We start from the raw sequence: 15,305 nt of genomic DNA, 5'->3' as shown, positions 1-15,305 counted from the left end.
TAAAATGTGTGTATTTATGTATTTAATTTTGGTAGACATAAATGAAAAAATATAGTTATTTGAGAAATGGGATAACCTATCTATATAACTGTATAGACACAAACATATTAGCTTTTGGAAACAGCTAGAAGTGTAGAGATTATGTTTCTAAACCTTATTTCATAGATGAGAAAACAGGTCTGAGCCAAAAATCAAATATTTGAACACTCAGGCCAGTGTCTTCTTCTAATATTACATATTCTCTGTGCAAAGGTCACTGGTAACAATAGTATGTTGCTTGAACTTAGATAGTTGTACACACTTCACATTCTAAATAGCTTAACTTATCTCCTGGTTTACAGAATAATGCTGTTAACAAAATGAGAACTTAGTAAAACAACATGAGTTCCTCAGAGAATGGTGGAAATATTGACTGTCTGTGGATTAATTATGAGTTAGCAACACAGTGTAACCTTGTATAAAGGGAAATGGAATTTTAAATGACATATAGGAAAGACTGAGGCAGCAATATTAAAGACTGAGTAGAATATGAATATTACAATGAGCTGAGAATTAACATTCTCTCCGAGCTCTCTGAGCAGTAAGGTACCTTAATGGATAGTTGTTGTACTACTAGGTACCTTTGGATTACCTTCACCTATGCCTGCTCCCATCCCCCAGCTTCTGTGGGTTCTGCTTTTAAAGGCTTGTACCTGCCACCTTCTTTAAAGACCTAAATTTAGGCTTTTGGAAGCACTACAGAGGACCAAAAATGCCTATGATTTTTTTCTGCATAGCACGCATACATCTCCATTATGGCCGATAGCCAGTGATTGATTGGAGTCAGAACACAGAAGCTTGGCTTCCTTGTTTCCATAGTAGGAACTCTAAGATGTAATTTAGATACCTCAGCTTCCTTCAATCACTTTGAGTTTGATTGGCATCTTCCTTCATAGTCCTGCTTCCCCCACTCTCTTATCAATTCTCTTGGGAGCTTCCTTCATTCATCAGTTGCATGCAAATTCCTGTCTCAGGATCTGCTTTTGGGCAACTTGGTCTAAGACCACTTGATCTAAACACCAAAGCTATTTAGGATCCATCCATTCATTCATCCATTCATATTTATTTATACTGCTACCTCCCTCTCTCTTCCTTGTCTCACTTCCTCTGTGCATCCCAATTCACTCCAATACGTGTTATATAAAAATATTTTCTTGCAAGGAGAAGCCATGTTGATAAATACAGATATGCAAAATGTATAGTTAGAATTTAAAGTCATATTAGGGAAAAGTTTTAAGGGTGTCAATCATTTTACACTCTCTCTGAAAGGTTCAATATTCTAACATCTTCGATTGGTTGAGTATACATTATGTATTTATGTATGAAAAGACAATGATTTTCATTTAGTTTGTACACAATTCCCATGGTATTGTGTTCTTTTATAATACATACCAAATATTTCCCTAATGTTCACTTAAACGATATTTAATAGTGATTTAGTATACTTTTCATCTTTAGGTCCGTTTATAATTAACCTTTACAACTCTCTAGAAGGATTTATATCTTTATTTCCATTCTGTAAATGTGAAGTCTGAGACATAAGGAGATAAATTGACTTTTTCCTGGCCACAAGCATAACAAGAGGCAGTGTGAGAGCATGAATTAGAAATCTTTGGCTTCCAACTCCATGTTTAATCCATTAGCACTAGATCATTGCCATTTTTTTACCAAATAAATTTCTTCAAAATATTATTTATTCCATCTTTAAAACATGAATATTATGTTGATTGGCATCTTTCAGAATCTTATTTATTACTAAAATTTCAATTAGATGAATGTGGTTCCCTTTCTATGGAATCTGTATGCCCTTAATTAGAAATACTGCAATTTATCTCAATCTTCAAACGTATGAGTTAGATGTGGCTATAAAATAAGAGTGACTTGCTGTGTATGAAATATAACCTTCATAAAACACAGAGACATATTTTCATTCTTAAAGTTTCTCATATGTGTATGTACTGATTTTTAAGTAATCAGAAGTTATGAATACATGAAGATCTATCAAATTAATGAACGGAATATACAAAGGGTGCTCAAAAAATGTATACATATTTTAAGAAAGGAAAAAAACTGTATTAAAATTATAATACTCAGTATATACTGATAACAAAAGATGAATACAAGTCATGTCTGACTTCTGCAATTACAAGAGGTGCTCAAAGTGGTTACCATCTGTGTCCAGACACTTCTGATTACGGTGAACTACTGCTTTGAGCAATGTTGACCAAAGTGTTCACTTGCATACATTTTTTTGGGCACCACTGGTATGTATATTCTTGTGTGAGCATGCTAAACCTTGTAACATTTGAAAGAGTACCCCAACAATATTTCTGAACACATGTTGGCCTAACATGCAGAATCTGTAATCCAATTAAAATTCAGTGAATTCCTCCTTCCTTAGACTATGGATTTATCCATATCAGTTAACAACAATGACAGTTTTCATTGACTACATAATGCTGAAATTACTAGCGTTAAAATGGATACAGCCATGCTACAGAGTTTCCTCTCCCTTTTTCAAACTTACATTTGCTCAGAAGCAGTAGAATAGAAAAAGATTTCTACGTCTCTTCTTGGCCTATATTTCTTCAGAGGTGTCTTAAACTTATTTATGATGTTTCTTTGCATCTAGTAAGTCAAAGAAGTGCAAGAAGTTCTTTCTGATTGTAGTTATACCACTAGAGATTACATATGATTATTATATTTAATTTTTTAAATTTAATGTTTCCTTTTCAATATTCCAGGGTAGTATTAATGACATGAGACATTCTATCAGAATTAAACTTATGGTCTGCTGTAATATCTATAGCAACACTAATAATGTTGAGGAATGCAGTGGGTGAAGCATAAAGAAAGTGTGTGAAAACAATAAAGGTAAATAAGTGTGTAGTTAAGGAAAACATAGCAATTGAGAACAATGTTAAATGATAAAAATAGATATTAAGGTTAATAAATGATTTGTTAACCAGATTTGTCTTGCTATCTTCTCATAAAATAAAATAGCTGTCTCAAATGTAAAGAAAAACTTTAAATCATCAGCTATTTCCATTTGTCCTTTAAATCATCCTTTCCAAATTATAGTGGTCTATGATTTTAAACTCATTGGTGAAAGGATACATAAACTTGCTTTAGGTTATAGTAATTCTATTTTACCATTTCTTTCCAAGTGAATTAAGAAAAAATGTTTAGTCAACTAAACTGTAAGTTGTAGGAGTTATTGCTTCTTACTACATTCTAAAACTCCTTAGAGTGAGTCATGACAGAGATGAACATCTTCTGTCTTCTACTTTAATCTGACATAAAACAAGACAATTTAATTAAGAAATTATAAGCACAATAGTAAATTAGAGAGTCTTCAAAGACAGTAGATACGTGGTTAGGCCAAAAACAAGTTTTAAAGTAAAATAATATAGTATGACATCATGCTCAGTATATACATATATACATATATATGTATATGTAAGTTTTTAGGAAGCTCCAAATAAGACCTACTTTCTCATAGTACTTGATCTCGTAGTCCAGTATGGCTCCATTGGAAAAAGCAGGTGCTTGCCAGGATAGGGCAATGCTATTTTGGGATGCCCAGTCCTTCCTTACCATACCTATCAGGGAAGGTGCTGAAAGGAAAGAAAATAACTAAGAATTAATTGGTGGGAATCATATTCCATAATCGTTTCTTTAATATTTTGTTTTCTAAAAAAACATAATTCTTGTTGAGTAGGACATCAAGTATAGATGTCAGATTAACAAGGTAGCCTTAGGATCTTCTCTACTTAATCCAAATAATGTATTAAAATATGTTTCGAAATATTACTAGGGAACATAGGAAAAATTTATGTAGTCCAAAAAATAAGGGCCAGAACTCCTCATCTGTGGCTTTGTTAGAAGATGACATTTTTCTTTAAGCTGGCTTTGGTTTTGACATGAAGTATGGTACACTTGGCTGCTATATTTTATCAAATATAAATCTTCTATAGAAAAATCCTCTGCAATTACAAGATCGTTTATAGACTTTGCTTTATCTTCAAGATTTAGTACTTTATAAAGTCTTAGTACTTTATAAGGGTTTAGATCACAAACTTTTCAACTACAGTAAGTTATTGTTTACCAATGTAAGGATTATTTATTTTGTATGGTTTCTGTGGCATGTGAATAAACTTGAAACATTTAAATTCTGAAGTTTATTTTTAGAAATCATGTCTATCATTTTTTCCTGTATAACATTGTTTTAACAATCCAATTTTAGTCTAAAACCAACTTGTGTTAAACTTCCAAAAATTTACCTACAGTGTAATGTCATAAATTCTTTCCTCTAACAAAATATTTTTCATTTTAAGTTTTCTAAATTTTTAAGTTTTTTTAACATATATGTTAAAACTCACTCATAAAAAGAGTAATACAAATTAAATACACTGATATCATCCGTGTATTTAATCATCCCTTCCTATAAGATTGGCAAAAAAAAAATCCCAAAACCTGATACCAGGCTGTCTGTTGCTAGGCTGTTGTGCAGAGACAACTTAATGTATTATTGGTGGGAATGAAAATGGTACAACTGTTATGAAGGAAAATTAAACAATTTAAGGCAAATTGTATATTCATTTATACTTTGGCTTTTTGGAATTTATCCCAAAAATACACTGCACAAATGCAAAGTGACACATTTATAACACTACTCACTGGGAATTGTTTGTAATAATAGGAAACAATTTAAAAGTCCACCAGTAAGGGACTGGTTGAAAAACAAGGCTACATTCACCAGAGACTTATGATGCTGTAAACAGAAAGTGTAACTATCTATAAATACTACAGTAGTGTTATTTCAGGATATATTTTTAAGTAAAAAAAAAAAATTGGAGAAAAATGTATAAAAAAATATAAGGGTAATAAGAAAAGATGAAATAATGCCATTTTTGATAACATGGATGCATTTTGAGATTATCATGCCAGGTCAAATAAGTCAGAAAAAGTCAAGAACAATATGACTTCACTCATGTGGAATATAAAACTGAAAGCAACACAGGAACAAGGCAAAAAATAAAGAAACAAAAACTCATAGACATAGACAATAGTTTACTATAAGGGAGTAAGGGGAGAGGGGAATAGTAGAAGAGGGTAAAGCGGGTCAAATATATGGTGACGGAAAGAGAATTGACTCTGGGTGGTGAGCACACAATGTGATATATAGAGGATGTATTACAAAATTGTACACTTGAAATCTATGTAATTTTACTAAACATGGTCACCCCAATAATTTAATTTAAAAAGAAGGATAAACATTATTTAATTGGATTTTTTTATTATTTGAGTTGTATGAGTTCTTAATATATTTTGGATATTAGCCCCTTATCGGATGTGTTGTTTGCAACTATCTTCTCCTATTTGGTTGGATGCCTCTTTGTTTTGTTGATGGTTTCTTTTGCTGTGCAGAAAACTTTACTTTAATACAATCCCATTCATTTACTTTAGTTTTTACTTCCCTTGTCTTTGAGGTCAAATTCAAAAAGTCCTCCCTGAACCCAAGGTCCATAAGTTGAGTACCTATTTATTGTTTAAGGTCTTATGCTTAGGTCTTTGATCCATTGCATTCCTACATACTAACAATAAAATTTCAAAAGAAGAAATGGGAAAAGAACCAATTTCTTTTGCAACTGCAGCAAAAAGAATAAAATGCCTAGCAATAAACTTAATAAAGAATGTTAAGGACCTATACACTGAAAACTATAAGACATTTTTAAAAGAAATTGAAGAAGACACAAAGAAATGGAAAGATATTCTGTGTTCATGGATTGGAAGAATAAACATAGTTAAAATGACAATGCTACTCAATGCGATATACAGATTTAATACAATCCACATCAAAATCCCAGTGGCATTTTTTTAAGAACAAAAAATCATCAGATTTGTATGGAATCACAAAATACCTTGAATAGCCAAAGCAATCTTAAGAAAAAAGAACAAGGCTGGAGGTATCACACTCCCTGACTTCAGTTTATACTACAAAATGACAATAATCCAAACAGCATGGTATTAGTAAAAAAAAAAAAAAAAAGACACATAAACCAATGGAATAGAACTGAGAGACTCCAAATAAACCCACATATATTTGGGCAGATAATTTTTGACAAAGAGCCAAAGAAGCACAATAGAGAAAAGATAGCCTTTTCAATAAACGGTGCTCGGAAAATTGGAAAGCTACATGCAAAAGAATGAAACTGGACTTCTATTTGTTACCATATACAAAAATTAACTCAAAAAAGGATATATTTTAGAGATCAAAACAACCTTAAATATTATTAAACTGTCTTTAGTAATGATATCATTGATGGTAGTGCTGGTATATTGTAATTCTGAACCTGTGTGTGCATATTGAGGGATGAGTAATTATGTTGGTGTTACTGAGTAATTATGTTGGTTTTACTGAGACCTAGAATGTTTCTTTTCCCTAGAGAGAAAGGAAATACAGACGTCAGATCAATGAAGTAAGCAAGTAAAAACCCTACAGTAGTAAACTCACCTGAAATATATGAACTTATGATATCTTTCTCATTCACTTTCAGAAACCCATTCAAATGTTCCAATTGTAGTGAGAATAGGATTTAAGAAAATTGATTCTCTATGATTATGATGAATATAATTTAAATTTCTAAGAAAAACTCAAGTATTAAATTTGGTATCTTATTTTTGAATAATGCCTTTGTTATCTGAAAGTATTTTTTCAAAATTTGTGAGAACGCCAAATTTGGTTCGCATAAGGAAATAAGTACTTTAGAAACTATATTTAAAACTCTTTCCAGATGTTCAATAAAAGTATAATTGTTGGACTAAAATATATTCTTAAACATGAACAATAATCATGGAAATTGCTAAGAAACAGAAAAGTTTGTGATATAAGCTAAAACGGAAATGGATAATGTGGTATATAAGAACAAGTGCTTTGATAATTCACTATTTAAATTGAGTCACTTCACTACTAAGAAACTACCATTAATCAATGTATCACTTATGGAAACTGTATCAATGTTCTTGAATTATAGTATAATAATGTATTAAATGGTGCTTCATGGTAAAATTAAAACTTTGAAGTAAATCATACAAAGTATAAATTAATTTAAGTATACCAATTCATTAAAAATTTTGAAAATGTCCTTGTCATATGTATACAATATTGTGGTTAATTTTCAGTTTAAAGTTCAATGCCGTATAGCAATATTACCAGAGTATAACATTTTGCCTCATAATTATTTAGCATTCAAAGTCAAATGAATCAATCCTTGCAAAACTTACAAGAAATTCAATTATGGCAGTAGCATATTACAATAACTGTTGATTAAAAAATATGTACTATCTTTTCTATTTCTGATTCTCCAATAGTTAATTAATTGTACAGGTGTATCACCTAAATTTTATGAGTCCTCTCCTATACTTCTATAAAATAGAAATAAAGAAAATCTATTCTCTAATTACATAGATTCTTCACTCGTACATGGACTTCAGGGTCCAAGAACTATGTAAACCCTAAAAAAAATCATTTCACTTTTACACATTCCTTTCATAGGTAAATATCCATATTTTACATAGTTTTTAAATATATATAATTTTGCATAATTCTATTTTTAACCATATCTTGTAAACCCCCATCCCATATTTTGATATAGTTTCCATAATTATTACTTTAATGACTAAAATATTCAATTATGTTGACATTTTATCAAATCATTTAATGTTGGATGTTGAAGTTTCCAATATTGTTGTTAGAGTTAGTACATTTTATAGACAAATTTTTGATTTTGTTAAATCTTTTATAGAGAAAAATAGTTCATATAATTTGGATTTTCTGAGCCATACTATGTATTAGTATATTACTTTTGAAAAGGGCTGTCAATATACACTAGGCACACATTTTAAATAGTTTGATGAGTTAAATCAGAGGATGTGAGAAACAATTTATAGGTCGATATACACTTCAAATCCTGTATTTTCTGTTTTCAGAGAAGGTGAACATTGTATGAAATTTCAGTTTTAAATAAGTCTTCGATACATAAACCTCAAGTATTTGTTTTGAAGTTAGTTAATGAATTTGTTTCTTCATAACCCAAGTTTATATAACATCTGAATTTGGCATATTGTGACAACACTGTAGTACGACAAAAAATAAAGTAGAAAATACATTTATTTATTCACATAAGAAAAACTGATTTAAAACACAGAATTAATTTTTACTTGTGATTCTAAAAAGTCAGAAAAGGAATGAAATAGGTAAAGAAATAATATCTTCTGGAGTTTGTCAGATTAGAGGCTAACTGAAGACTTGAAGATTTGAGCAATGTTTCCAGAATAAAAATTATGCATTTAATATAGTTTTCAGTAGAATTATATTTCTGATATACATTCTTTCTTAAGCCTTCAAAATCTTAACTTTGACCTTTAAAATAAATGATGGTTGAAGAGAATACCACATTCTTGAAAATGATTTTAATACAAATCTTTCTGATTATTACAGTTTTTGAATCTCAAATAGTTTACCAAAAACTATATAACAAAAAGTGAAGATGGAGATCCAAGATGGCAGAGTAGATCAACACTGTGCCTGCTTCCATCCATGAATACATTAAAATTACACCTAAATTATGGAACAATCAACCATCTGAAGTCTGGCTGAACGGAAGTTTTATAACTAAGGATAAAAAGAAGAAGCCACGTCAAGATTGGTGAAGGGATCAATACGAGAAACTCAGCCAAAACCAGAGGCACTTTCTCTGAGAGGAGCCAGCCCCAGCTGCATTACATTCCTTCTTGAGAAACTATTGGAGTCCACTGGACCCGGTGGGTAACAGCTGGCCTCGGTGTGTTCTGAGACTTTTGCTGAGTAGCTCCAGGCTCAGCACTGGCACCAACCGGAGCCTACATTAACTTGTAGGCATAATTCTTCCTACTCTAGTTAGTGACTCCCGGAGACCCTGCTTCCCCCAACTTACATACCACACAAGGCTTTAACAGGGGTTGGACCTTAAAGGAACCTACAGGTGGCAGTAGGCTTTGGGATAATGTGGCTCTTTGTGAAGGTACCTCATGCCCAATACTGGTGGCAGCCATCCTCAGTTTGCAGCATGGCCTCTCCCATGTGCCTCCAGGGTTAACACAAGAAGCAAACAATCGCAGATTGCTTTGTAGCTCCTACCAGGTACTTCCCTGCCTGAACAGGCAGTGGGTGACCTAGGCCTGCACTGGAGCCCCGTCCAAGAGGCTTCAGAAACAAATACTTGGAGGATGGCTTCAGACCACAGCAGAGCACCATGCAATTAGCCCCACAAGTGACACACACAAAGGGCAGTCTCAACAGACACCAGAGTTCACTGAGGTGAATCTCACTCTTTGGGATAAGCCTCCCACAAAGCAGCCTGTAAGCTATGGACTTGGCCAAACCCCAGAGCCAATCAGCCTGAGGGTCAATCCCACCCAATTATGTGCCAATAGCAAGCCAGACTCTACTATAATACCAGGGCACACACAACCCACACAAGGGACATGCTTGGAGCACTCAGGGCATGTGAACAGAGAGACTATACCAGGGCTCCACAGAGCATCTACTACATAAGGCCACCTGGCTAAGACAGAGTCATAGCAGATCTACCTCATACATAGAAACAAAGAGACAGGCAGCCAAAATTAGGAAACAATGAAATACATCCCAAATGAAAGAACAGGAGTACAAATTATTTGTTACACAGGAACCATGTGTATCTAGGGTATGATATAATGATTATAGTGAACAATATTATAATATCCATGAACGGTTTCAGATGGGTACTAAATTTGTTAGGAAGGGAGATAGGAAGGGTTTCTGGGGCAGGGTGAAAAAGGTGAAGGGAATAAGAAGTACAAATTGCTAGTTACAAAATAGTCACAGGGTTGTAAAGTAAAGCACAGGGAATATAGACAATAACATGGTAATAGCTATGTATAGTGCCAGATGAGTACTCATCAGAGGGATCATTTCTTAAATTATAGAAATGTCTAACCACTATGCTGTACACTTGAAATTAATATAAAATATTGAATGTCAACTGTAATTGAAACATTTAAAAAGCAAAGAAAAGGTAAAGGGGAATAAGAGGTACAAATTTCCATGTATAAAACAAATAAGTCATGTGGATGTAATGTACAGCTTAGGGAATATAATCAATAATACTGTAATAGCATGGTACAGCATTAGATGGTTGCTGGACTTACCACAGCAATCAGTTCTTTAGGTATATAAATGTTGAATAACTGTGTACATCTGAAACTAATATAATATTGTATGTTAGCTATGTTTTAATAAAAATCTTAAAATAAAAAAGATAAAAAGTGTATGAAGAAAATCTGGGCTCATACAATTATGTAGTAAGAAAATGGAGAAAAATTGGGTAAAGATAATCTTTTCGGATAGGTGGGGATATTTTTCTTGGATATACAAAATATTGACAAGAGGTAGTTTCATAAAGATAATATGGTATGTGAAAGCACACACCAAACTTTTTGTATTCTGTTACATTCAAATCCAATGACACAAATTACACTTTCAATGGATCTCATATTCATGCATTCATCTTGTACCATCAAGCAATGGTTGCTTTGAAATAACTGTCTAAAGCCTAAGACAAAGAGAAAATCTTGAGAACAGTCAGAAAAAAAAAAAACTTCATTGGAGAAACAGTAAGGAAGAAACCAGAGAAGAGCGGATTCGCATCTTTAAAGCGTTGAAAGAAAATATAAAGCACATTCTTCAACAAAAATAAAATGATTCTAAATAAAAACTTGGAAGTGCATGAAGGATTGAAAAACATTGTAAAGCTTAAATATGTGAGTAAATAGAAATGAACACGGACTGTTTAAAATATTAATAGTAATGTTTTTTATGGCCTCAAATATGTGAAAATTATGATCTCACTTATATATGGAATCTAAAGAACAGAATAAACGACTGGTCAAAACAGAAATAGACTCAGAGATAGAGAAAAAACTCTAATGGTTGCTAGATGGGAAGGGGGTAGGGGCATGGGGCAGAAGGTGAAGGGATTAGAAAGTACAAATTGGTAGACACAAAATAGTCTTGTGATGTGAAATACAGTATGTGGAATATAATCAATGATATAAAGGTTATGTAGGGTGCCAGATAGGTACTTGACTTATTGGGGGGATCACTTCATAGACTGTGTAGATGCTGACCACTATGCTGTACACCTGAAGCTGATGTAGAATAATATTTACACACACACACACACACACACACACACACACACACACACACACACACCCCTGAGATCTGACAATTACATTTGTGAACTTGTTGCAACGATGTTGCTAACCTTTTCTTGATATCAGAGGGATTATTCATTATGAATTTGTACCACCTGGACAAACAGTTAACCAAGTTTACTATTTGGAAGTGCTGAAAAGGCTGCGTGAAGAAGTTAAGACCACTTGAACTTTTCACCAACAATTCATGGCTCTTGAATCACCATAATGCACCAGCTCACAGGGCACTGTCTGTGAGGGAATTTTTAGCCAGTAAACAAATAACTGTATTGGAACACCCTCCTCACTCACCTGATCTAGCCCACAATGACTTCTTTCTTTACCCAAAGATAAAGGAAATACTGAAAGGAAGACATTTTGATGACATTCAGGACATCAAGGGTAATACGATGACAGCTCTGATGCCCATTCCAGAAAAAGAGTTCCAAAATTGCTTTGAAAGGTTGACCAGGTGCTGGCATCTGTGCATAGCTTCCCAAGGGGAGTACTTCGAAGGTGACTGTAGTGATATTCAGCAATGAGCTATGTAGCACTTTTTCTAGGATGAGTTCGTGAACTTAATTGTCCTACTTCATATATATATGAAGTATATATATGTATATATATATATATATACGTATATATATATATCATAGTGAATATAGTCATTGGTATAGTAATAGCTATATATGACGTCAGAGGGATAGTAGACTGGGAGGGGTTTATCACTTTGTGAGGGGTATAAATGTCTAATCATTATGTTGTTTTATACACCTGAAAATAATAATAATAAAAACTTAAAGACAAAAACAAATAAACAAACAAAAGAATGAAACAAAAGAAGCTGAGTAGAGCCCATGTGATACAGTGTTTTAACTTTCTAGTACTGCTGGGAAGAGGAAAAATAAATACTTGCATTTTCACTACTCTCAAATTTGTATTACTCTCATAATGCAAAGATGTGCATATAATCTGCAGTTCACCACTAAAACAAATTAGAAAACGCCGGGGGAAAAATTGTAAATAAAAAAATATAATAATCAACCTGTTCCAAAGAAAGGGAAAAAAACAATCTTGAGACATGTATATCAAATGAAAAATCTTTTGTAAGATGATCAGTGTAAATAGAAATATAAATGGACTAAATAGCCCAATCTTTTATATATGAAGTTGAATCTATCTATTAAATAATGATAACATTTAAAAAAAATGAAAGTATGTAGTATGGTTAGTTGACAAAAGAGATTTCATTCATATTTAGACGAGCATTATTTTGTTATGCTTATGTGGAGATACCTGAAGAAATATTAAATTATTCTAGTTAATTATTTTGTTCCTAATTAATCTGTGGGATTCTCTTCATTTTAAAGATGAAGAAGCTAAAGCTCAGAAGTGTCAGCAATAGTTTAATGATAAGATGTGAATGTGAATTTTAATATTAACTCAGAATGTCAAGAAAGAATTGAAAAAAAAAAACACATTTTGCTGCATTTCCCCTCCTGGCTTCTTTGGTGCCCTCTTGCCTTTGAATCAAGAGGAAAAGAAAGAAATTTTGTACTGGCTGGGCTGACTGTTCCTCATTACCAAGTGTAATTGGTCGGCTGTTCCACAACAGAGGTAAAGGAGCCCTGAAATTCAGAAGATTCCTTAGTATATATCTTACTATAGCCATGCCCTGCGATAAGAGTCCAAGGAAAACTGTAAGAACCAATCCAAGAAAGACTACTAATGCCTCAAAACTTTCAGGAATAAAAGTTAGGCTATTCCAACCAGGCAAAGAAGCACGACCAGCTGACGTGCTTGCTGAAGAGAAAGGGAATATTAAATGGGTAATGGAAGCAGGTACTGATAAATATAACAGTTATAAAAAGTGTACTATAATTTTACATACATAATTTCCATCAATGTGCAAAAAAATAATCTTACTTAGTGTTGTAATAGGTACAAAATTAAAATCTGTGTCAAAACTAGAAACCAGGATTGAGGCAATGTCACAAATATCCTTGTTGCCTTTGTGTCTGTAATTTTTTGATATTTTTAATGAAATCACACAGGATTATTACAAATATATCTTCTTTTGAGAATGAAATCAAAATTATCATGTGGGTAATGAGATGATGGGTTATCCAGGTGGGGCCAATGTTATCACAAGTGTCTTTATAAGAGGGAGGCAGGAGCAACTTGTCTGCAGAAGAAAAGGGTGTGAAGCAAGGAATGCAGAAGTGGAAGAGGGAAGGAATAGAAGGAAAAAGCGTAACTTTTAAAAATTAAGTTTCTAAAGCAGTGAGAAAAAGACATCTATTTAATTACCTAGCTCGTTTGATATATTTATTACATTTAAAAAGTATTCCACCTCTTTTAAAAATATTTTAAATATCTCGGTCCTACGGATTTTCCTTGTTTAATGTATAGTCTGTCAGGTTCTTCTCTTGTATGTCTTTCTCATCAGAAAAAAAAAGAGATTTTTTTCTTTCTGATTAAATCACCTTAAGTTATAAGTGATATAGGACTAATTTTTCCCCAGTTTTTCCTCAGAGTTATTCGATTTTCTTTAAACCTTTAGCTTTGAATTCCGAGCATCTTTCCCAAGGAAATACATCTGGTAACACAAAGCTTGCTCACTTTTTCTACTTTGTTCTCTCATGTCAACATAATGTAGGCAGGTAGCTTGAAAGACATTAGTGAAAAATGTGTGAAAATATTTGCACAGAAAACTCTCACTTCCTGGGGAGGCCACAATGAAAAATCAAAAATAATGCAGTACTGTCAGCACTTAATTACACAGAGGAAGACCTGAAGCATTATCTTTAAAGTTCTTTTCAGCATAATCTCAAAATAATGCAGTACTGTCTGCACTTAATTACACAGAGAAAGACCTGAAGCATTATCTTTAAAGTTCTTTTCAGCATAATCTGTAGCTTTTTGATTTCTATTTTATTGGTCTTATGTCTGGCTGATTTAACGTGCTCACTCTTAAGCTTGTCTTTAGTAGGTTACTGTTTTGAGTAATTTATATCATATACCTCTACTGATGATTATATCATTCCAGAGGCATTTGAGGAGAAACTGTTTCTATGACAGATGTTATAAAATGCAGTTTATTTTAAATATAAGGGGAAAAAAAGTATCCTTAAATTAGATTGGTCTGAGATTGTGCTGACATTATTATTACCTGTCAAGTTGCAGTAAAAAATATATGTTGTACCAGGACTTTCTATGAATTTAACATGCTATTCACTAAAATCTCGGAAAGTAGGCCTAGCCCTGGAAAAAAATCAAGAATTTGTCCCTTCTCACCTTAACTTTAAAAAATTTCCTTATTCATAATATTCTATTATATTAAAATCAAGAATATTGGTTTCTAGTAATTCTTCTAGATAAAGTATTATTATTTGAACTATCTGAATTATATATAAAAATTATATAAGTAGATTTTAAATATGTCCTAGTTTACTTGAATGCAGTTTGTTACTTCTAGGCCTTAGCTGATTCATCAAATAATTTGCTTCTTGTTCCAGGAATAGAAAAATATGTGCCATCTTAAATGTCATAAAAAGAAAAAAGAAAAAAAAGAAAAACAAGAGAGAAAGAAAAAATTATATTACAATGACCAGGAAATTGTTTAGAACTAAATGTCTAAAATCATCTTAACTAGTATTTTGGAAAAGAAGCACCAAAGTGATAAAGCTTGCAAAAATAAATTTTTAAAATAGCATAATTAATAGATAAAAGTTTTACAGGCAAATTTTATTGCTTCATTAAAAAATAATTTAGACAAAAGAAATCCATACAATAGATTTCAATGAAGCTATTTTAAAGTGATGTAGATATACAGGTATGGGAAAATAAGCACAGTATTTAAAGTGACCAAAACAAATTGCAAAATAACATGCATGCCATGATTCAAAAATTTTTTTTTTTTGGGTAAATATCAAATAGCCCCAAATTGTATAACCAAGTTGTATAACTAACAAGACCATGTTGGA

The 15,305-nt window shown here is 32.4% G+C and overlaps 1 protein-coding gene across 1 annotated transcript in view; it reads right to left on the bottom strand.

Moving 5' to 3' along the window:
• EPHA6 (EPH receptor A6) overlaps positions 1–15,305 on the bottom strand; it is an 869,632-nt gene that overhangs the window by 328,137 nt on the left and 526,190 nt on the right. The window contains 1 exon segment of the mRNA XM_033122487.1: positions 3,532–3,656. Coding sequence (XP_032978378.1) covers positions 3,532–3,656 — 125 coding nt within the window.

Source organism: Rhinolophus ferrumequinum, chromosome 2 (genome assembly GCF_004115265.2).
Source record: "Rhinolophus ferrumequinum isolate MPI-CBG mRhiFer1 chromosome 2, mRhiFer1_v1.p, whole genome shotgun sequence".
NCBI classification, from domain to species: domain Eukaryota; kingdom Metazoa; phylum Chordata; class Mammalia; order Chiroptera; family Rhinolophidae; genus Rhinolophus; species Rhinolophus ferrumequinum.
Note: the sequence above shows the minus strand (reverse complement) of the source record. Positions and strands in the feature narration are given on the sequence as shown.